At 41.1% G+C, this 22,963-nt stretch overlaps 1 protein-coding gene across 7 annotated transcripts; it reads left to right on the top strand.

Annotated features, from left to right (window-relative positions):
* On the top strand, nt 1–22,337 carry DHRS9 (dehydrogenase/reductase 9). 7 transcript variants are annotated; one of them, XM_087949768.1, is made up of 9 exons: nt 489–636; nt 3,895–4,227; nt 6,702–6,896; nt 8,512–8,661; nt 13,471–13,690; nt 15,028–15,373; nt 17,214–17,472; nt 18,977–19,140; nt 20,468–22,337. In XM_087949768.1, exons 5-9 carry the CDS (start codon nt 13,682–13,684, stop codon nt 20,692–20,694), a joined length of 1,005 nt encoding a protein of 334 aa, XP_087805894.1. In that variant the 5' UTR covers nt 489–636; nt 3,895–4,227; nt 6,702–6,896; nt 8,512–8,661; nt 13,471–13,681; the 3' UTR covers nt 20,695–22,337. The 7 variants fall into 7 exon arrangements, with proteins under 7 accessions (XP_026540829.1, XP_026540833.1, XP_087805895.1 ...); XM_087949769.1 differs by lacking the exon at nt 6,702–6,896 and having other exon boundaries at nt 38–636; XM_026685044.2 differs by lacking the exons at nt 3,895–4,227; nt 6,702–6,896 and having other exon boundaries at nt 1–636.
* The last annotated feature ends 626 nt before the right edge of the window (nt 22,338–22,963 follow it).

Below are 22,963 nucleotides of genomic sequence, written 5' to 3'. Positions count from 1 at the left end.
ACTGCGCTCCTATTGCTGGAGGAAGAGCTATACCTCCGAGAAAAGGGAGAGATATATCCCCAAGGAAAGCAGCCCAGTCTTGTTTTACGGTGGGGAGGAGCGGGGCATATGGAGCGGATTAGACGGGGTGAGTGGGTATCCAACCCTGGCAACTTTCAGATTTGTGGACTTCGAGTGGGCTGGCTGAGGATTTCTGGGAGTTAAAATCCACAGGTCTTAAAAACTTGGACACAAAGTCGGATTGGAGACCATCGCGCAGTTCGGCCCGTCAGCGTAGTCCACACTCTTGCTTCAGTTTGCATAGGAAATTGTGAAGGGACAACTAGAGCACCAGGGAGAACTACTAAGAAAAGCAACTGTGACCTGGTTAGTTATACCGAGATTTGCAAGGATGACTTCCTTTTTTTTTTCTTCCCCACCCCCCAACCCAACTTGAGGTTTTGGGTGGGGCCGCCCACGCCTTCCCGCTTTTTTTTTTCCCCTTCGGCAGGGCATTGCGGGCCGGTCACGTGACCCCCGCTGTAGTAAAAGGTCTCCGTAAATATTCTGTTTCTTCCTCCAGACAGAGCCTGCTCTAAAAAATAAAATAAAATAGCCAAAGCTCTTGAGATGAAAGGAGAGCCGTGAACGAGACGGGTAAGTCCATCCCCTCCCTTCTCTGTATCTTAAATTAGGGTCAGAGAGCCTTACCGGACGGCAAGCACCGGTGGGGGTGTGGGGGGAAGGAAAGCAGGTCATTCCCGCAACCGAGTAACTTGGTCTGAGAAACGACACGTGTCCCAGGGACGGTTCTGCCCTTCTGGATTCCTGAAAAAGATTTTGGTCCTCCCTACCTGTCTCCAGATCTATCCCAAAGGGGTGTTATCCCGAGGGTTTTTGCAAGTACTTAATCAGACCCTGAAGAAATGGTGGCTGGGAAGTGGATAGTTTTGGAAGGATAACTTTCTCAGTTCCAGATAACAGATTAAACAGATAATCAGAGTTGGAAGGGACCTTGTAGGTCATCTAGTCCAACCCCCCGCCCAAGCGGGAGACCCTACATCATTTCGGACAAATGGCAGTCCAATCTCTTCTTGAAAGTCTCAAGTGATGGCGCTCCCACAACTTCCGAGGGCAAACTGTTCCGTTGGTTGATTGTTCTCACTGTCAGAAAGTTTCTCCTTATTTCCAGGTTAAATCTCTCCTTGTTCAGTTTCCATCCATTATTCCTTGTCTGGCCTACAGGCGCTTTAGAAAATAGCTTGACCCCTTCCTCCCTGTGGCAGCCCCTCAAATATAGGAAGACTGCTATCATGTCTCCCCCGGTCCTTCTCTTTACTAGACTAGCAAAGCCCAGTTCCTGCAACCATTCATCATATGTTTTAGCCTCCAGTCCCCTAATCATCCTGGATGCTCTTCTCTGTATTATTTCTAGAGTCTCAACATCTTTTTTTATAGTGTGGTGGACCAAAACTGGATGCAGTACTCTAGGTGTGGTCTTACTAAGGCTTTATAGAGTGGTATTAGTACCTCCCTTGATCTTGATTGTATCCCTCTGTTAATGCAACCTAGGATTGCAAATGATCATCTTGCAAATATAACCCTGAACTCTTTTTGGAGCTGAAAAGCCAGTGGAGAACCTAATTTATGGGGTTTCTGGGTGCTCTTTGGTCTTGGTTATTTACTTGCTGAGGTTTGGTTGGCGCACTAGGACTTAGGTAACATCTTCTGAAGATGCTACCTCACCTGCTAGGGAAATTTCTACAAGCACTTAGCAAGCCCAGAGAGCACCAAAGGACTCCACACTTCAACCCTGAGTTACTTATATTCTCTTCTACTAGAATCTAATTTTTTCCTAATGATGTTGTATTGTGGAGGACCCCTAAATAAGTTCTAAAAATGAACTTCATTTGTTTACGCTTCTGTCTGCTCTCCTTTTGCCATCTTCATTTATTATCCAGTTGTACCAACGAATGAAAAATAATATTCTTTTAATGATTTGGATACTATATTTGTGCATCTTTTTTTTGCTTTTATTCTCACAATACCCATATGTATACTTAGCTGTAAATACACTTTTCTGTATTTACAGTGTAAGTACATTACTCTGGTTTTCATGATATACTAAAGGCTAAAGTCACAAGCTTTTTAACTTGGTGATTGAATTAGTCCTTTTTCCAAAGTGATACAGTATTTTAAATTAAGCTGACCCAATCAATTGGGTGCACACACCATGTTAAGCCACCAAGGAAACAAACTAAAATGAACTCTAAATAAATTTAGTATATTACACCAGTAGATTAGTTAAATTAGGACTTTTATTATTCTGATCCCTCCTTCCACTTCAGCTGTCTGTCTTATAATTCTTCAAGGTTGCGTCTAGTGACACGGCCTTCTCTTCATCCCTAATTCATAGCCAAGGCCAAGTAACTGGGTTGTTGCAGCTTGGTGTGAAAGTTGTGTCTTCCACCTTCTCCCTCCGCCAGCCTTGCTGTATGTCCCATATGCAGGTAGTCCTTGCTTAACAACCCCAATTGGGACCAGAGTTTCTGTCACTAAATGAAGCAGTTTCCTCTGGCTGCTGTGCTCACCTGCATTTCAACTCCCTCCACCCACCTATCTCCCTTCCCCCATCTCTGCTCATTTGGCTGCCCTGCACTGCACTCCGCACCTCCACGTCTTGCATCCACCTTCCCTTCTGTCCTCAGGAAGGCTTTGCACACCCAGTTGCAAAGGCCAGCCTGGGAGGAGCAAGAAAACAAGAGGCAGCTTGGGATGGCAAGGACACTAGAGTGTGTGTAGGAGGAGTGCAAAGTGGAGGACAGTGGCAGAGGTAGCAAAGTGCAAGGTGAAATGCAGGGTGTCAGGAGAGGTGGAGGGCAGGTAGCAGAGATAGCAGTAGCAATAAGCACTTAGACTTGTATGCTGCGTTTTAGTGCTTTACAGCCCTCTCTAAGCGGTTTAACAGATAACAGATAATCAGAGTTGGAAGGGACCTTGTAGGTCATCGCCTTTAGAAAATAGCTTGACCCTTCCTTCTCTGTGGCAGCCCTTCAAATATTGGAACACTGCTACTTACAAATAGCAAAGTCAGACTATTTACAAAGTCAATCTATTTACGGTTTACAGCCTATTGCTTCCAACAATTTGGATCCTAAAATGCACACCTGGCTAGAAAAAATGATATAGATTTAAATCTGGAAATATTCCTGTTGGGCATCATACCGGATAAATATAGTAAAAGAATGCCTACTTAATAGTACATGTGTTAACAGTGGCCAGAATCATGTTCGCACAACATTGGAAGGGTGAAAAGATCCCCACAGAAGAAAAGATAATAACAAAAATTTTGGAATGTGCAGAAATGAATAAACTAACATTTGAAATTAAAGAAAAGGAAGACACTGAATATTTTGCAGTATGGGATCTGTTCTATCATTGGTTAAATAAGAGAAACAGGAGTTAGAATCTCAAAGATTACAAGAGAAAGATTAATCTCATGATCAGGGTTGTTTATTGTAACTTATTAATTGTGATTAATTTTGATTAGTTTTACCAATTAATATGTATCAATGTTACGAGGGAAAAGCACTGTTATCATGCAATTATCATTAGAGAAGATTATTACTAATATTATGATGAATATTACTCCAAGAAATGTAACCAGGCAACCCACTGTATATATGAATTTTTAACACGTTTCTCTTTTTTATTTATATATTAATAAAAAATTTTAATTAAATAAATAAACAAAAATAAAAAATAAACAATCTGGCTCCTCATTTTACTGACTTCGGAAGGATGGAAGGCTGAGTCAACCTTGAGCTGGTGAGAATCGAACTTCTAATAGTTGGCAGAATTGGCCTGCAATACTGCATTCTGATCACTGCGCCTCCCTGGTTCATTATGATACAGGACAAAGTGCTGGGCGGAGAGGCAGCGAAACACAGGGAAGTTGCCTGTCTGGATACGTGTGCCTATAGTCACCCAGGCTTTTCTGGCACCTACTGCTGTGCAATTCCCTGCATTCGTGTCATCTATAGCTACCAGTGACAATGCTTAACAGATTTTCTTTCTTTCTTCGATGCCTTCAAGTCATGTTGACTGTTGGTGACTGCCTGGATAAGTCCCTGTGGTTTTCCTGACAAGATTTCAGAAGTGGTTTTCCCTTGCCTGCTTTCTAGGGCTGACAGAGAAAGTGGCTGGCCCAAGGTTGCCCAGCTGGCTTTTCGCCTCAAAAGTACAAAGGTAAAGGAATTTTACTCCGCTAGTCATTGTCAACTATAAGGAGCGGTGCTCATCTCCGTTTCAAGGCCAGTGGTACCTATTTATCTACTGACATTTGCATGCTTTCAAACTGCTAGGTTGGCAGAAGACAAGGTGAGGATGGGAGCTCATCCCATCATGTGGCGTTTGGGTCTCGAACCTGGGCTGCTGCTTTCCAGCTGACAAGCCCATCGTCTTAACCACTGAGCCACCGCACTGCCCAGGGGGTGAAATTCAAAAATTTTCCCTACCGGCTCTATGGGCATGGCTGTGGGCGTGGCTTGGTATAATAGTAGTAGCAACCAGGGGTGATTTTTTACCAATTCAAATCGTCCCTACCACCTCTCCCAAGGTGAGCCGAGGTGGTTGAATTTCACCCCTGGCACTGCCCCTCTGGGCCAAAAGCAGTACTATAACTCCTAGTCTTCCAGTTTACTAGCCTAGCATCTTAACCACTACACCAAACTGATTCTCCATAACAGACATGGGTAAATTAGAGAGGGAAGGAGGAAGGGAGAGAGAGAGTGGGAGAAAGAGAGAAGATATTTAAAGAGACACGACTGGCTGTGTCCTTACCTGACTTGGTCACCTCATTCTGTCCTAAAATGCTAGCCCACCAAATCAGTTTGCAGTTTTGATCCCAGGGTCTCTGCTCTCTTATGAAGAACTCCTTTCTAAGTTTGCGTAGTCACAGTGTCAGGTACCAATTTCTGGTTAGTTAATCTGTCCCAAAGTTCCAGTTACCCCATAGCTAATTTATGAACTATATTAGTCTGAGAAAGCAAAAACACAGTGCTTCTGAAGCCAATACGTCCATTTAGGTAAACTTTCCTACAAATGAAGGTCCCAGGATAATGGTACAGGATCCAATCTGGATCCTTAGACAGAACTTTGGTTCATAGGCAGAATTTCTCGCTAGCAGTGTATGTCACTCTGCCAGAGAAAACTGCCCTGAAGATGGGCCGAAAGCCTGGAAGACCAAAATCTCTGGTCGTAGGGACCGACCCAGATTGGATCCTGTACATTTTCCTTCCCAGTATGTGAGTGAGCTGTGCATACAGATCATCTAGGGCAGTTAGTAGGGACAGAAAATCCTTCCCTTGCTGTCACTGAGTTTCATGTGGGTCACCTACAAGCTCCAAGATAGTTGATTGGCTCTTCCACATCATGGGGGAGATCTTTTCATAATAGCTGGTACTCACCTGAGGAGGAAGCAGCTAATTGCTATGTCCATTTGTTTCAACATTGCAGAATGATTTCTTTCTGGACCAAAAAGGTCTTCGCTTTGACCTCTGCGGGAGGGCTGGAAAATCCAACTAGCTTATGAAGGGGGTTAACAAGTAAAGCTCTTATTGTCAGCCTAGGTCCGTGATGGCGAACCTATGGCATGCATGCCGGAAGTGGCACACAGAGCCATTTCTGCTGGCACGCGAGCCCTCGCCTGGAACAGATCCACTGCGCATGCGCACGCACCCCCAGCCAGCCAGCTGATTATCGGGTATCTGCCACGCATGCACAGAGGGAGACGCACAGGCGGGGGGCACACATGGGGATCATGCGTGAGGCACGGGGTGGGTCACACGTGCATTGTATTATGGGTACAAGCAAGCATGCACATGCAAGTGTGTGCACGCGCCCTTTCAGCACGTGACGACGAAAAGGTTAGCCATCACTAGCCTAGGTCAAAGTTTGTCTCTCAGCAGGATTTGGCAATATTCAGCTGGTGTTTTTTTCTTTAAATATTCCTAGGACCTGTTTTATACCTCTTCGAGTTTTTTCAAGTCATGCACCAAGTTTCAGTGGCAATATACTTTTTCATTAACCCCCCCACCTCAAATAATATGCTATGTTTGTATAATTCCTCTCCTAGGTTTAATACATGTAACTTACTTCTTAAAGAGAAACAACTATCTAAAAGTGTTGCCGCCTCCTTCCCTCTTAAAATGTCAATGCTTTGGCCCTTAGAAGCTAAACTCTTTTAAAAAAAATTCTAAAAATCCCTATTGCCAATTGTTTTGGCAATTGTTTCGAGAAGAGAGGCAGTGGGAATTTGAAGGCATTTCGCTGTTTGTGAGGTACATTTCTCTAAAGAGAAATATTTGTAAATATTTTTAAATGCACTCGATCATCAGTTGTAATCTAGGAAAGTATAATTTTCGTTCATTCCTGCAACGTATGGCAAAGGAATTTAGAAAGAAAGTAGAAATGATATTTCTGAAAGGAAAGTGAAATTCTGAGAAAAGGTCACAATTATGGCACCTTCCTTGTTTACTAAGTACACTGAAATGATGTCAGATTTATTATTTTATTGGGATTCCAACTTTCCAAGGAAACTCCTTAGATAGTTTAAAAATAGTTTCATGAGCCAAGAGCATTAAAAGTCCAATTAATATGAAAGATTACTGGAGGGGGAAAAAAACCAAGAATCCTCAGTTACATAATTCTTTTGACTGCAGTGATGATTGTTTCTGGCACGTGCTGCTACTCCTTATCCCATGACTCATGGATTCATGAGTTTTATATTGATTCTTTGTGATCATTCATGCTTTCATATTCCAATCTGGTGGAGGAGTAAGGACACTCTTAAACAAGTTGTGACTTCAAGAGCTTTTCCATTTACGGCAAATGCCCACAGTATTTTCTCTAAAAAGGTAAGACCAATTTTATTTCTGATGTACAAATTTACTTATTGATGTAGGATAATCAGTGCCTATGTGACTGAGCTAATCATTAGCCAACTTGTGGGTCAAGTGACCATATATGATTTGTATTGGACCTTGAATTCCTTTATTACAAACTAACTAAAAATGCTCCTTTGGAAAAGTCGAAACATTAAAATATAACTTACAATACATTTCAAAGAATACAAAAATTAAGGAGTAAGTGATTGACATGGAAGAGTGTTATCCTCATTTGGTAATCACTAGAAAGATTGTATTTTTTTTTAGTATTTCTTCAAAAATAAAAAATCAATGGGAATGAACAACTCTATTGCAGTTATTTAACATGCCAAATAAAAGGAAGACAAGTAACTTCAAAATAGAAATATCTTGAAATATGGGAAAGTGCTGCTTAGCTGTTTTTGTGGCATCAGTCTTTCCATTAATGCAATGATCTCCTTTAAAGTACTAGTTTGGTGTAGTGGTTAAGACATCAGGCAAGTAAACTGGGAGACAAAGAGGCACAAAGCCAGTTGGGTGGCCATGGCCTGCCCCTTCTCTCTCTCTCCCCCTCCCTGTCTGTCAAACCAATTCGGAAAAACTTGCTAAGAAAACATCAGGAACTAGTCTAGACAGTTGTCAGAAGTCAACACTCACTTAAGACCACATTTTTAAAAAATCCACACAAGTTATGGATGATTCTTCTCATAAGTTCCATGAATACATTCCTTTGGATTCTAGTTATTAAAAGTGAATTAAATCTTTGTCAGAAATGAAATATTCAGGATATATAGATAAAAAATCTTATTGATGCATCTGCATTTAGACGTTGTTGTATGATATTAGCAAATTTCAGCATTGGCCCAAAATTAGGTCATTCTTGGGAGAAAACACCTCATACTTGTTACCTAAGAAGGGTGTCTCAGTAGTACATCAATTGACGAGGCCAACCCTGGATAGCAGTTTCCTAAATTCTTAGGTCTGGTTTTAAGTCAGCTGTTAGAGAAGGTGAGATAGTAACTACAAACTAATTGTCAAGCATTGGGGCTGTTCCCTGCCTTTACCTGCCAAAATAGATTCCCTGGAATTCAAATAGACTTGCCACAATCTCTGCTTTGAGCTTGTTCAAGAGTTTGAACACTCAAGGTGTCAACTCTGAAGCAAACCTGGATGAAGCCATCTTTTCCTGCCTCATAGTTGCCACAAACTTTGAAAGGGGAAAGGGAGCGAGGAAATAGATAGATTGGCTACCAGTCAAAACAAAAAGTTTTCTTGTGGGAACCAAGGTCATCCCAACAGGTGGCAAGTGAAGGAGGAGAGGAGTGACCAGCCACCCAGCTACTTTCATTGGACATTGTGACCAGTGACATCTGGAAAGGGAAATATTTACTCTATTAATTAAAGGGGAAACCGTGGGAACTTTTAGAGTTGGTTTTCACTAGCTGTACCAATATGATGTATTAAATAAACATATTCTTTGAGGAATCCTCCTGCCTTTTGGCTGATGTGTTACTTGAAACCTTGACACAAGGTTTGTGCCGATGGTAGTCTCATAAAGACACCGCTTAGCCTCACCACAGTGTGCTTCCCTTCTATTTTAAAACAGAAGACACCTTAGGCCATGAACTCTGCCTTCTCCACATCCTTTTGATTGTGCTAGAAGAGAAACAGCACAAGATACCAGCAGCAATTGCCCTCCAAGACAAGAAAAGGAAAGGAGGGGATAAAACACATCCATCTTAGTCTCCTGCTTCAGGTATTGGCTGCTTGGCTTCAGCTGGTGATGCTCCAGATTGTGGTACTGACTGTGAATCTGGTATAGCAGAATTGTGTAGTTTGCTAAGTCAAATGGAGAAGCACTCCCCTGCTGTGAGTCAAGATAAGGTAAAGGTAAAGATTTCCCCTGTCCAGTCATGCCCAACTCTAGGGGGCACTGCTCATCTCCATTTCTTAGCTGAGGAAGCCAGCATTGTCTGAAGATATTTCCGTGGTCATGTGGCCAGCATGGCTACATACACCAAGGCACACAGAGCACTGCTACCTTCCCATTAAAGTGGTACCTATTTACCTACTTGGATTTGCATGCTTTCAAACTGCTAGGTGGGCAGGAGCCAGGGCAAGTAACGGGAGCTCACCCCGTCATGCAGAGCTCAGGTCTCGAACCCATTCTATCAGCTTTCTGGTTGTGAAGCTCAGCATCTTTAACCACTGAACCATTGTGCTCCCTTTTTAATGAAGATACGAGTGAGCAAGAATGAGCCAGTGAGGTAATGAGAATGGAACAAGATCATCTTGGATCTTGTAAGAACCATGGTGGCGCAGTGGTTGGAATGCAGTACTGCAGGCTAATTCTGCCGACTGCCAGCAGTTGGATTCTCACCGTTGACTCAGCCTTCCATCCTTCCGAGGTTAGTAAAATGAGGAGCCAGATAGTTGGGGGCAATATGCTGACATTGCAAACCGCTTAGAGAGGGCTGCAAAGCAATATGAAGTGATATATAAGTGCTATTGCTATTGTATGTTTTTAACTGTGTTATCATTCTTGTTTTAATACAACTCAAAAAATATACTTTCAGCTTTATGAAGGAATTGATGGGGTGTGGGAGGAATTTAAAGATAGACACAATCAGCTGATTTAGGATCTTGTTTCCTTTGTTATATATAATGTAACCATAATCATTCATAACATAAAATGCCAGTATAATCTCAATTTTGCCCCCATGATATTGGCTTTGCTTTGTTCCCAGGGCATGATTTAAGAAGCCTTGATTCTGGTGGGGAGGGGTGTTTGGTCACAGCTCAAATATTTTCATCCCAACAATGCTGGATAAAATGTATGGCACTCCTCTCCCATCTTAGCAACAATATGTATTTATATGTCTGGATATATGGTGAATTTAATATTTGGGGGACATCAAACTGCATTATCATATGTAGATCATAATGAGGAAAATAGAGGCAAGGGGGGGGGGGAAGGAATTGAATGGTAATAATAATTTGCATCCCATGTTTCTACCCAACACATATATATTCATAGCAACTAACACCAACATAAGAGATAAAGAAATAATGTTTAAAGAACAGAATTGAAAAATAATAAAACAATGCACACCCAAAGCATCAATAAAACACTTCAGAAGGCCAAGTCAGAAGGCCAGCTCTGAACACCCTTTTCAAAAGCATAGTCTATAGTAACGCGGCCCAGCTCCTGAGACAGTTTGCTCCATTATTTGGGAGTGACTCTGGGGAAGGTATGTTAGAAGGTAGTAGATTTTGGAGATCAGAGGAAGAAAGTTGCTGTGAGTGGTATACTATACACCAGTGATGGCTAACCTTTTTGGCACCGAGTGCCCAAAGCACATGCGTGTCTCCCCAAAATGCCACGCCCATGCATCCTGGCATTGCGTGTCGATGTGCGTCCCCCATGCATGCTCACACGTCTCTCATGCATGCACGCGTCTACATGCGTGCAGCCTGCTCCCCAAGCATGTGCACATGCTGCCTGTGCATGCGCCCTACCCCCCCCCACATGCGCCCTGCCCCCGTGCATGCATGACAGAGACCCAAAGACCAGCTGGCCAGCGAGAGGTGCGCGCACATGTGCAGCATAGCTGAGCTGGGGCGATGGCTCATGTGCCCACAGAGAGAGCTCTGTGTGTCACCTGTGGTACACGTGCCATAGGTTCACCATCATGGCTATACACTATACACTGTATAATTTGCACAAGTGGAATTTTGAAAAAGATACGCATGTATTTCTAGGAATGAAGTTGGTTGGCTTCCTTGAGCTTTCTGATCTGTGTGGTTTTTTTCTAAGAATGTATGTGGTTTGTGACATCACTAAGCCATGATTTTTGTCATCTCTAAACTCTGCTAAGAGTCTCAGGCTTCTGAAATCCAGTAGACCTAGCGCACCAACCTCTCCAGCACAGCACGTGCTGGAGAATCACAGGAGTTAATCTAATCATTGGAGGATATTAATTAGTACTTCCTTTAAACTAGAAGAGTGGAAGAAGCTTGTCATTTAATCCCCATGTTCAGAAAAGCTCAGCACCTCCTTGGACAGTTAACCTGCCTTTCTTCCTTCAATCAGGACTGAGACACACAGAGCATGGCAGGAACTTCTTGATGGTAGGATGAAATTTTAATGACTAGAGCCTAGATGTAGTTAATACAATCAGCCTGGACAATTTAATCATCTGGACCAACATTAGGAATTTTACCTCCCTTCCATATCAGGCCAAAATTTGCTCACAGTGTAACTTAAGTGCTCTATTTATTTTCAGTGTTTTTCTGCAAGTTCTCCTAGCCAGATTGTCAAAATTAGAACAGCCCCACGGTCTAAAGAACATAGAATGTATTTCTTTACATACAGTAGGTGCACATTGCCAAAAGTTGTGCTATTGGGGACTGTACTCCTAAAATAGGAAAGCATGCTTGTGCAATTACAGCTAATTCTTGGTTTTCCATCATTATCCCAGAGTCAATCGATAGGAATCCCTGCCGTTGCAAATAGCAACAGATGAAATAGACGTGAAGGTAAACTGACTTCCACTTTTCCCCCATCAGAATTCATGTCCTGCTAACTTCTGATTTCTCTCAGGAATTTTCTTCTGGAAACTAAATCAACAAAATCTGAATATAATTGGGATTCCTGAATTACTTCCATCTTCCCCAGAGATACTGATTTGTTGTCATTAGTTGCAAAGTCGTGTCCGACCCATCACAACCCCATGGACAAGGTTCCTCCAGGCCTTCCTGTCATCTACCATCTTCTGGAGTCCATTTAAGCTCACGCTGACTGCTTCAGTGACTTCATCCAGCCACCTCATTCTCTGTTGTCTCTTTCTTCTATTGCCTTCGATCTTTCCCAGCATTAGACTCTTCTCCAGTGACTCCTTCCTTCTCATTAGGTGGCCAAAGTATTTGAGTTTCATCTTCAGGATCTGGCCTTCTAAAGAGCAGTCAGGGTTGGTCTCGTCTAGGACTGACCGGTTTGATCGCTTTGCAGTCCAAGGGACTCGCAGGAGTCTTCTTCAGACATACTGAAGAAATATAAAGACTTGTTAACGTGGCTACATGTACAAAGGCTTGTATAAAGACTTATTAACGTGGCTACATCGCACTGTAGAGAGAATATAGAGAGCTCATAATAATCTAAAGGAGTTACAGATCTAACCGTTCAGCCCTTTCAAAACTCTGAACAAGCATGTAAAGCTGTCCTTTAAAAACAAAGGGAGAGAATTAGATTTTCAACTGATAATAGTGTCACAACATCTAGGACTTGGAGCATTGTTTGAGAGAGTATGGCCACAGATGTACATAGGAAGCCAATGGTATTATGCCGGCTTTTCTACAAAAAGAAAGAAAGAAAAAGAAAGAAAAGAAGAGAAACAAGGAAAGAAATGGTTCTGTGCAATTATTCTTAAAATATTCATGTAAATCCCTTTGCTGCCCACAATGCTGTCAAACCAAATACATTTCTTCAAGACCTATGGGTGCACTTTCATAAATTAATAATGCAAAACCTGAAGATTGTTAAATATAAGGAGGCAAGGAAAAATAAGTTACTGTTTAATGAACTTCCTGTTGACATTAAATAAAAACCCCAGAGACATGGGAACAGGAACTTAGAAGAACAAGTTGCTGTAGTTGTTTTCAGAAAAAACAGTTTTTGTTGTTTCTTTCTTTTATTTTAGAAATGTGGCACCAGAGTGTAGGAGTGCCATGGCACTCCTATATTTCTTCTTTTCGTCTCTAGGGGAAAAGAAAGGCAAAGTCTGTTGTACTGTACATACAGATCTATCTGTCTCTTCAAATGTGATGATGTAATGAAGCCAAGAAATTTGCCTTAATTATTTAAGTCCGATAGTGCCAGGCTTCAGCACAGTGGTGTGGTGGCCTAGTGGTGAAGATGCTCACCTCCCATTCAGAAGGTTGATAGTTCAATCCTAGGTAGCAACAGATATTTATCTCCTAAGGCACAAAGAAAAAATATCTGCTGTACACTGCATGGTGTCAGGAAGGGTAAATGCTCAGTTTCCATCCACTCTACCCCGAAGTCGTAAAAAGGGAGTTTCTTTATGCTGACCTTCATCAGCCTAAAACCCTCTAGATACTTTCAGTAACTTTCACCATGCTAACATGGAAAAAGAATATACTTGCTGTGGTGAAGCTGTAGCCAAATATAATCGAAGGAACCACAACAGAGATCTAACCATTTTAACTATTGTTTTGTATTCTAAATGATTCTTAGTTTTATTTTATTTTTAAATCATTATTTTATTGCTGAAATATAATATTGGGAGCAATTTTTTTTTATTAAAAAAGGCTGTGTAGAAATGTGGTACATAAACCATTTGTATAATTTGTGATACAACCGATGTGTTGGGCAGAATGTTCATTTGTTTGTTTAAAGTAGAAAATCATAGGTCTCATACCAATTTCCTGTTTTTAAGAATGAAAAAAAAATGACGTAGAAAGTTTCAAAATAAAATTTGGCTTACAGTTTTTGTGTGAACTTACCAAACAAATAATACGTGTTCTGTAACTATTGCACCCTTAGGTTAACTGGTTTAACAACATATGTGTGAACAGAATTATTAAAAGACAGACACAATCACCAGTTCTGTTCTGCAACACTATTGCTGCAATGTCCTGCTTTTAAGATGGGTTCCTCAGAGAATAGGAAGTAGACTGATAAGACAAGCACACAGCTTCTTGGTTCAGACAAAGCATACTAAATAAGCATCCCGTTATCTAAATCACAGCTCAACATGGCTTGGGTAAGTGTTAAAAGATGAATAATTTTCTTTTCATCTTTTTTGATCTTCTTTCACATCGGGCCCAGAGAATCCTCTCAGGGGAATGATTTTTGGGTACCACAATGGTGATAGTTTATTCTGTTTACAAAGGGAACAAGGAAAGCCTTGAATTGTCTTCTCAGGTGCTGTTGGGTTGGTTTTAAGAACTAGTGCTGAAAGATGTCTCCTAAGTGTTTACCTACCTTTTTACCCATAGAGTAAAAATTCCTGGACAGGGTGGGTTATTGCAATACATCATTATTTAGTTTTCTAATGTCTACATTCACGATTGTTATGAAATCAGGGTCAAATGGGAAGAACAAAGTCCAGATTAACAGTTGCCTAGGAACTATGTAGAACTACGGCCTTGAATATAGATAAGTAAACCATTGATCTAAAGTTCCTTTGCGAAATCCCCAGGAAATACTGTGTTAAGAAATTCTTTCTGCAACCTACTTAGCTTCCTATTTGTGATGCCTTTCTCACAGAGTGCTGTGTGTGAATTAGATAATGACTGACAGTGACTTTGTGCCTTCAAATATACTACAAGTGGATTAGTCCAAGGACATGGATTAGAACAGGGGTGTCAAACTCATGTCGTCATGTGACATATCAGGACTTTTCCCCCCTTTGCTAAACTGGGCATGGGTGTGGCTAGCATGTGACGTATCCGGCCCATGGGCTGGGAGTTTGACAGCCCTGGATTAGAAGAACAGAATAGATCCAACATATGCTTGCATATTATGCTAAGGTCTGCTTTGCTTAAACATGATTTACTGAATACGCCCAGCTAGTTGAGATTTTATGACACTCTAAAATAACATTGCCTGTGCTCATACCACAAGCCAACAGTCCATGTTACAGCATAGTGCAATGTGTAGCACTGTTTGGATTTGAAGATCATTGGAGAAAATGTTGTAGGCCTGAATTGAACCACAAGGTAGAAACATTAATATAGCTAATAGAGCAGATGAGCAGAGTGGATCAGCACAAGCTGGTTCAAAATTACATTCCTCCATTAATCATGAGCAACATTCAGATTATTACGTTGGTTTGTGTAGCATCAAGTGTGGTTTTTCAGATTGGCTGACTTTTTCCTCCACTTGCTGCTTTTTACTTGCCTGGTAAAGAAATCCTTGTGTGACTTGGGGTCTCGTTTTAAATGATCACAATAAAGGTATTAGCCAATGGTTGTTTTTATGCAAGAAGTTACTGCCTCTCACATAAATTCATATTTGTTCATTTATGGAAGTAGACGGTCAAGGGGGAAAACATGAATTTTAACGCCTGGGCCAATTCTATTTTCATATTTATTTCAGGAGGAAATTGAGGAGTACAATTATAGCATGTGGCACCATTTCGTCCTATGGTTAATCGTCATCTTTATATGGTGGAAATGGAGAGGTAGGGAGAATTTAGACGAAGTGGATCCCGAAGGGAAATACATATTCATCACTGGTTGTGACTCTGGATTTGGGAAACTGGCAGCTATGACCTTTGATAGGCGAGGATTTCAAGTGATTGCTGGTTGCCTCACGGAAAAGGGGGCAAAGGAGCTGAAAGAGGAGTCATCGGCCAACCTCCAAACAGTGCAGCTGGATGTGACAAACTCAGACAACATCAAGCAAGTAGCAGAACAAGTTAAGAAAGAAGTAGGACAACGTGGTAAGCAATTAAGTCCTGTTCCTGGGTGTTTCTCTCTGCCTACTAAATACAGAGTTGAGAAGAGGGCCACAGCACTTTTACAGGATGGATATTAATGGGGCTATAAACAAGAGGAAAACTTTGCTTCACCTGCTGGTTCCCACTTATATCAAAGTCCATGCTGGTTGGGAATGATAGGAAGTGGAGCACAGGAGGGAGTAAGCTGATGGAATTTATTTTTGCTGCTTTTGTTGGACTTTCCTCCGGAACATTCCAAAAAGCTGGAGTAGAGGCTGTTGTTGGCCAGTTTTATGACAATATGTGGCAGCAGCAACTATCCTGTTCTAGTCCATAGGGGATTTTTAAAACAGTCCCCCTGTACAAATAAGATGTCTACTGGAATATGTTTCTGGATTTTGCTGCACTTCAGCCCTGGCAGTCCAACTGAAACTCCATTCAGCAAAAACTCATTTCGTTGAAGTGGTGATTCTGTAAAATGGACGTAAGAATAATGGCTTACAATTGCCAATAATCCACTGTATTTTGTAGCTATCTCCTCATAGTCAAGAAATAATTGTTCCTCTCTTTCTTCCTCTTTAAACTTCATGGTTTAAAGATTACAGGAAAGAGATAACATATCAATTAGGTATATTTGTTTTTGTTTCATTATATTAGAGTTTTAACCCTTTCTTAGACATTCAGAGTTGCTGTTTCAATCTGGGCAGCCATATAAATTGATTAAATAATTCAGTGGCAATAAGGCACGAACATAGTGAGACTTACTTCTGAGTATTTTATTCAGTTTATCCTGCTTTTCCATTTATGGAATATTTGGAATAGTAAAGATGTAAAATAAAATTTAACAGAATAAAAAAATTAAAACCCCAGTAAAATATCTTAACTGTTCTTACCTGCTGAAGGCTAATAGTGAGTATATGACAGGTAAATGAGGCATCTTCAAAAAAAACAACCCTGTCCTATATATATCATAATATCTGGGAAAGTAAAAAAAAAAATCACATGGTGATCTCTCTTATGTTTAGATTCTAAACTGTTGAGGGATGTTTAAAGGTTAACACCAATATCTTAAATCACTGTTTCTCTACCTCAGCAATTTTAAGATGTGCAGACTTCAACTTCCAGAATTCCCATGCTGGCTAGGGAATTCTGGGAGTTGAAGTCTGCCCATCTTAAAATTGCTGAGGTAAAGAAACACTAATTTAAATGGTGTCCAGAAAGCACTTTGGGAATTGCACTGGCAAAAAAGAGTCAATATTTTTACTGCCAAACAACTTGAATCATTGGGCAGCTCCTCCTAAGGTTTCGCTAGCTTCTCTCCCTCTTCCATGTCTTAGTTCTAAGTGTCTGGAAAAAACAATATGTTCCTTCTCCTCTGCCAAACAACCCTTCAATCTCAGGCATCTTCCCTTAATCTGTTGTTTAAGATAAACAATAGCCACAGAGATTTTGCTTTGCCTCTGAAATCAATCAATGACATGTCCAGGAAGGGCTATAAAAATTGTGGCCAGCCACTGCCAGTTAATGCAAGAGACGCAGACCCAAAACATCACTTATTATAGCAGCTTTCTGCAATGCTCTTCAGAGAACGTGATTTTCAGTTTTCCTAGTTTGTTTATGTCCGTTTGAGGATAAACAGATTATGTGGTGTGAAAACAACTAAAGTTCCTGGATTATGATTGTGGCAACATTGTGTGTATAATAAATAACATTCTGGCCATTATGAAAAGTGTTAAGAAAGTGGATGCACACTTTCTTAACACTTTTCATAACAGCCAGAATGTTATTTATTATATTCAGATATGATATTTTTGTGGGGTTTTTTTCCTTTCTTTCTTTGCAGGTCTCTGGGGCCTTATCAATAATGCTGGTGTCATGGGACCATCAGCCCCTACCGACTGGCTGAAGATTGAGCACTTTAGAGCGCCCATTGAAATCAACCTGATAGGCCTCATAAATGTTACATTAAACATGCTTCCGTTGTTGAAGAAAGCCAAAGGAAGAATAGTAAATGTAACCAGCGTTGGTGGTATTCTGGCAATATGTTCAGGGGGTTATTGTCCATCCAAATATGGAGCAGAAGCCTTCACCAACAATTTAAGGTTAGTCGGAAGTCGCTGAAAGAGGTTCATCGTGGCTAAGATTCAATCCAGTCTCAGTGGGCTCTAATGTCAGCATCGTATCCGATCATTCAGCTCTGTGAATTGAGTCATCTATATATGGTTCACTGCAAGGCTATAACATACATTAAATCTATGTACATTAAACACACATTAAATCTTTTCTTGCTTGTAAAGTAATAACAAAAGGAAGAATGAGGACAGGAAAAGTCTGGCTTGGGGAGAGGAATCATTTCCCCCCTGAAATCGGTTGGATTTTTGGAAAGAAAATGGCTTTTCTTAGGTACTTGTCCCAAGGAGGAAGGGAAAGTTTTAAAGATTAACAAACGTCTAGCCTGCTTTAGTGCAGTCCAGCACAACATGCAGACACAGATTCAACAGTAGGCATTTTAGGAGGAAACCATGTATTAGAGCCGTGATGGTGAACCTATGGCACGCCATTTGTACGGGCACGTGAGCCCCAGGCAAAATTACCTCACTGCACATGTGTGCACCTCCCAGCTGATTTTCGGGCCTTTTTTGTCCTGCCAAAGGCTTGAGGGATGCCTCTGCAGGCTTTGCAGACCGAAAAATAGGCCCATTTCATCACTTCCTGTATTTCAGAAATACCGGAAGTGACTAAACAGGACCATTTTTCAGCCTGCAAAGCCTGTAGAGGCATCCCTCAAGCCTCTGGCAGGCCAAAAAAAGGCCTCAAACGGGCCAAAAATCAGCTAGGATGCGCAGTGCAGGTAAGGGGGGGAATCATGTACCTGCGCAAGGGGCATGGGGGCTGTGCACATTGCCTTCTGGGTGCTGGCACGCGAGAGATAGCGCACACGCAATTTTGGGCACAGGAGCCCAAAAAGGTTAGCCACCATTGTATGCTGATGTGGATTGTGTAAATCTAGAGTCTAGTAGCACATTTTTTGACAGACAAATATTAGTAAAAAGCATAGGTTTTCACAGACTGCAGTTCCGATCGTCTCATCTCCTGCTCGTTAAAAGCTCACGGCTTTTAATAGCTATTTAATCATGAATAGAACAGAACAGAATAGAATAATAACTTTATTGCCACTTTGAATGTATTAATGTACTAATCGGCATACATTAAAATGAAATTTTGTTGCATATAGCTCTCAGAGGGTCACCACCTCCAATATACACTACATGAACATGACACAAATAAATAAGTACAAAATTGTATATATATGCCCACATATAATATATGACACAGAGAAACAACACAGTCTAGTTCGGATGTATACATGTACATGGCAAGAAAAATGAATCTTGCGAGTTTACCAGATGGATGGCATCGGGAACAAAGCTGTTACAGAATCTGGTAGTTTTGCTAGAAGTACTTTGAAACCTCCTCCCAGAGGGGAGCAATAGAAACAGGCTGTAAAGTGGGTGTGTGGTGCCACCAAATTCAACAATACTTCTTCTCTCTAAAAAGTCTTTCTAGTGTAAGTTATTACTGTTGACATCTTTTCTTGTTTTGCAGACAGGATATGAAGCCCTTTGGAGTGGAAGTGTCCTGTATTCAGCCTGGCTTGTTCAAAACACCTCTCTCTGATAGAGCCCGGGTCATAAAAGAAAAAGTGGCCATTTGGAATAGCCTTCCTCCCACCATCCAACGGCAATATGGTGAACATTACCTCAAGGAAGGTGAGCTATGAAAGGATTTCAAGGCCCAAAAGAAGCTCTGGAGCCATTAGATTTCAGGGGAATCTGATCTATCTTGGTTCAGCAGGTGTCTTTGATGTGGTGAACATTTAAATGCCCTCTTTCCATTTTATCCATGGGGAGATTCCCTTCGCCATGGTTTCCTCTTAGCCTCCAAAACACTATCCTGACATTTCCCTTTGTTTGATGGTTAACTCAGCACCGTTCCAGAACCCCACAATCCACCTTCATGGATGGAGCAGTAGCACACTCATCACTAGCATCTAAGTTGAGGCTGTTCATGGCAAGCTATTTTTATTTTAAAAATGCTTACATTTTGAATAGCAGGCTGGCCATGTAACCATAGCAATAGCACTTAGACTATATACTGCTTCACAGTGCTTTACAGTCCTCTCTAAGTGGCATATTGCCCCCAACAATCTGGGTCCTCATTTTACCAACCTCTAAAGGATGAAAGGATGAGTCAGTCTTGAGCCTGGTGAGATTTGAACTGCCAAATTGCAGGCAGCTACCACTCAGCAGAAGTAGCCTGCACCACTGCATTCTAACTACTGCACCACCATGTAGATAGTTATTGCCACAGGTGCCCACTCTGTATTTTTCTAAAGCAATTTTTCTCAGCTTTCTTAGTGGTTTCAGAACTGAGGACTTCAGTTCCATGAATTCCAGGCTTTAACATTATCTAGATTGGGAGTGGGGAATTATGGCCCCTTTATGACTTGTAGACCTCATGGCTGGTTCAGGAATTCTGGGAGTTGAAGTCCACAAGTCATAAAAGGGCCAATAGTTTCCCACCCCTTATCTAGATGCTCACGGCCTTTCTTTAACTGCCAGGTAAGGCCGCTTTTTAATAATTCACATCACCTTCTATAGTACTGTCATCTATCATCATTGCCTCAGTATAACCCTATTATTGTAGTATCAGCACAACTGTAGTTGGATGTTGCCAGAAGATGCTATAAATCATTAGTGAGGACCCTAAATACGGCATCAGTCATTTTCTCAGCTGCAAGAAATGAGTATGTGCGTGCGTGCGAAGTGTAAAAATTCTCTTTCTCCCTCTTGCCCAGTCATACTATCAGTATTCTTTGTAGATTAAGAGAACAAAACCACATGTTAATCTGTCAGATCTTGTTAGCTCTATTAGTACTGTATGTATCTGTATGTACTTAATGTCACAATCCAATGCAATTTCTCTTTACGGCTTTATATGTTAGAATCATAACCATAATCATATCAAACTACTTGATCAAGAGCCTTGAATCCTGTTACTGAAAATATTCTCCTCTCCTTTTTCTTCTTTCCCTAGATGCAAAAAAGAAAGATAAATTAGTCAAGATGTGCCAGAATTCAGACCTGTCACTGGTTGTGAGGTGCATGGAACATGCCATAATGAGCAAATATCCAAAGGCTTATTACAGCGTAGGCACAGATGCTAAATTCCTTTGGATTCCTCTTTCAAAGATGCCCACCTTTATCCAGGACTACATGCTCATGAAGAACAAAGTTAAGCTATTTAATCCAAACTCAGAATAAGATCTCCTCCTTTGTTTCCTTGGAGGGAAACGCCAACCTGTTGGCTCCGAACTTATGATACTGTGACCATTGTTTGTTACCCAGTTCAAAGTACCAATTCACATACATGCTTCAAAAGCTGTGCTTGCTTAAATAAGGAAGATAAATACTCCAATGTTCAGGCAAACAAGCATCCAGTCGTGTGGGTGATCCCATTTCTTGCTGACATTAAGACAGTAACATGGTCTGTATTGTCTGATGGTTGTTAAGGCTGAACTAGCATTTGCTGACAAAAATACATCCTAGGCAATCGATCAGTCAAAACTTGGAAAACTCTACTATCGCAGGACAGTGAAATAATCGTGTATTTTAAGAGCTCATGAGAAGAAAAACAAAGCACAAAGGCAGTTAAAAATACTATGTACTTTGCAAACATTGGTGATTTGAAAGAGCTCTACAGAAGCAAAACAAAATCCTGGTTCACCCTTTATATGTACGTATGTGTGTGTGTATGTGAGAGAGAGAGGGAGGAAGGGAGCGAGGGAGAGACAGAGAGACCCATATAATGGCAGTTTAAGCCCTTTGCAGAGGATTGAATTCTCGGATGATTGGAATTTGCCCAGAGGTCAAGAGACTAACCCAAGGAAGGACCAATTGAAAGAGATATAGGTAGCCCTTGACTTACAACCACAATTGAGCCTAAAATTTATGTTAAGTGAGACATTTGTCAAGTGAGTTTTGACCCATTTTATGACCTTTCTTGACACAGTTGTTAAGTGAATCACTGCAGTTGTTGAGTTAGTAACCTGGTTGTTAAGTGAATCTGGTTTCCCCATTGACTTAGATTGTTGGAAAGTGGCAAAATGTGATCACACGACCCTGGGACACAATAGCTATCATCAATATAAACCAGTTGCCAAGCATCTGAATTTTGATCACAGCAAGTTGTGACAGTGAAAAATGGTCCTAAGTCACTTTTTTCAGTGCTGTTGTAACTCTGAACAGTTTCACTAAATGGAACTGTTGTAAATCGAGGACTACCTGCAATGCCCACGAACATGTAAGGGAATGCCTCTCTTTAGTGAGGAAACTTTTCCTTCAAATCTCTGAAGACTGAGAAATCTTGCTTCCTGTGTATCCTTTCCCTCTCGGTTCAGCCTCCGTGGTTAGGACTCTCCATCCTCATGCTGCACTGGTTCAGGTGAAGCCTCTTTCTGAGATGTTAGGAAGCCATTAGTTGAATGCTGGCTTGATTTGGCCTCGTGCCTTTTATAAAATAGAAACTGGATATTGATGCCAGCCATTCCAGATTACAGTCCTCCTGGCTGAAGTTGTTGGGAATATAAGTTCAGCGACATCTCGAGAGCCCACAACGAGTGCGCTCAGAAACCACGACTAAACACATGCCGAAAAAAAATCTCAGGTTTAATTTAGCATCTTTCCAATTAAGGGGTCAGAGGCACAATTTCCATTGGCATGGGCAAGACTGGATTTTGCAAACAATTTGGTGTGCTGCAGAGCCCTTCCTATGATACAGTAATTGCATATGTCTAACGAGCAAAAATGAATTTGAATTTGCTTTGCACTCTTCGGTTTTGAACTGCAAAAGTAAGAAAATTCTGGTCGGGCTTCTTTGAATTAAAAACAGTCAAACTGTGGCTCAATGAAGATTATCTATTCACTTATCTATTTCCCCAAACTAGATTGTGATTTGTTTTTAATTCAGCATGTGGCATGATCTTAACTAGTTGTGGCATATTCAAAATGCCACATATTCATATGTGGTTAAAATAAGTCGTGATTTAGCGTTTCATATTTCTTGAATCCCTTCAAGCCCTGTTCGGGAAGCTTTGCAAACACAGCACAACAGCAGTAGGCTAAGCTTGCTGCTCACCTCTTTATCACACCCGTGGATCAAAATGTTAGAAAAAAACAGCTACTGGGATCAGTATTGTCCCTAAATAAGAGCTGGATGAGGCTTATTCCTGCAGGATGACCTACTCCAAAAAACAAGGGAGGCACCGCCTTTCTTGCCATTTGGCTCTCCCAATGAGTTTTAAAGAAGTTAATTTTTTTATATATATACAAGAATATTCTTGACTCATGCTTCAACATGGTCAATGAAAGATGGTCAGTTGATAATGCTCAACAGATAGATGGACCAATACCCTGAATCTAACACAGCTATTATACTTCTTACATGGAAAGTGAATAAGAGGGTATGATAGAACAATTTTCAGCTTGAATTGTAAAATTTATCTTTCCTATCCACATACTAAGAACATCCATC

The sequence above is a fragment of the Notechis scutatus genome, chromosome 1, assembly GCF_049901735.1.
Source record: "Notechis scutatus isolate UNSWTSFEM ecotype Mainland chromosome 1, rNotScu1.2, whole genome shotgun sequence".
Lineage (NCBI taxonomy): Eukaryota > Metazoa > Chordata > Lepidosauria > Squamata > Elapidae > Notechis > Notechis scutatus.
This window is presented reverse-complemented; position numbering and strand designations above follow the sequence as displayed.

Bases quoted from the DNA above. Each gene is read 5' to 3' on its own strand.
- DHRS9 (XM_026685044.2), top strand. The intron at 15,374-17,213 runs GTAAGCAATTAA...CTTTCTTTGCAG, and splicing joins GAAAGAAGTAGGACAACGTG to GTCTCTGGGGCCTTATCAAT. The intron at 17,473-18,976 runs GTTAGTCGGAAG...CTTGTTTTGCAG, and splicing joins GCCTTCACCAACAATTTAAG to ACAGGATATGAAGCCCTTTG.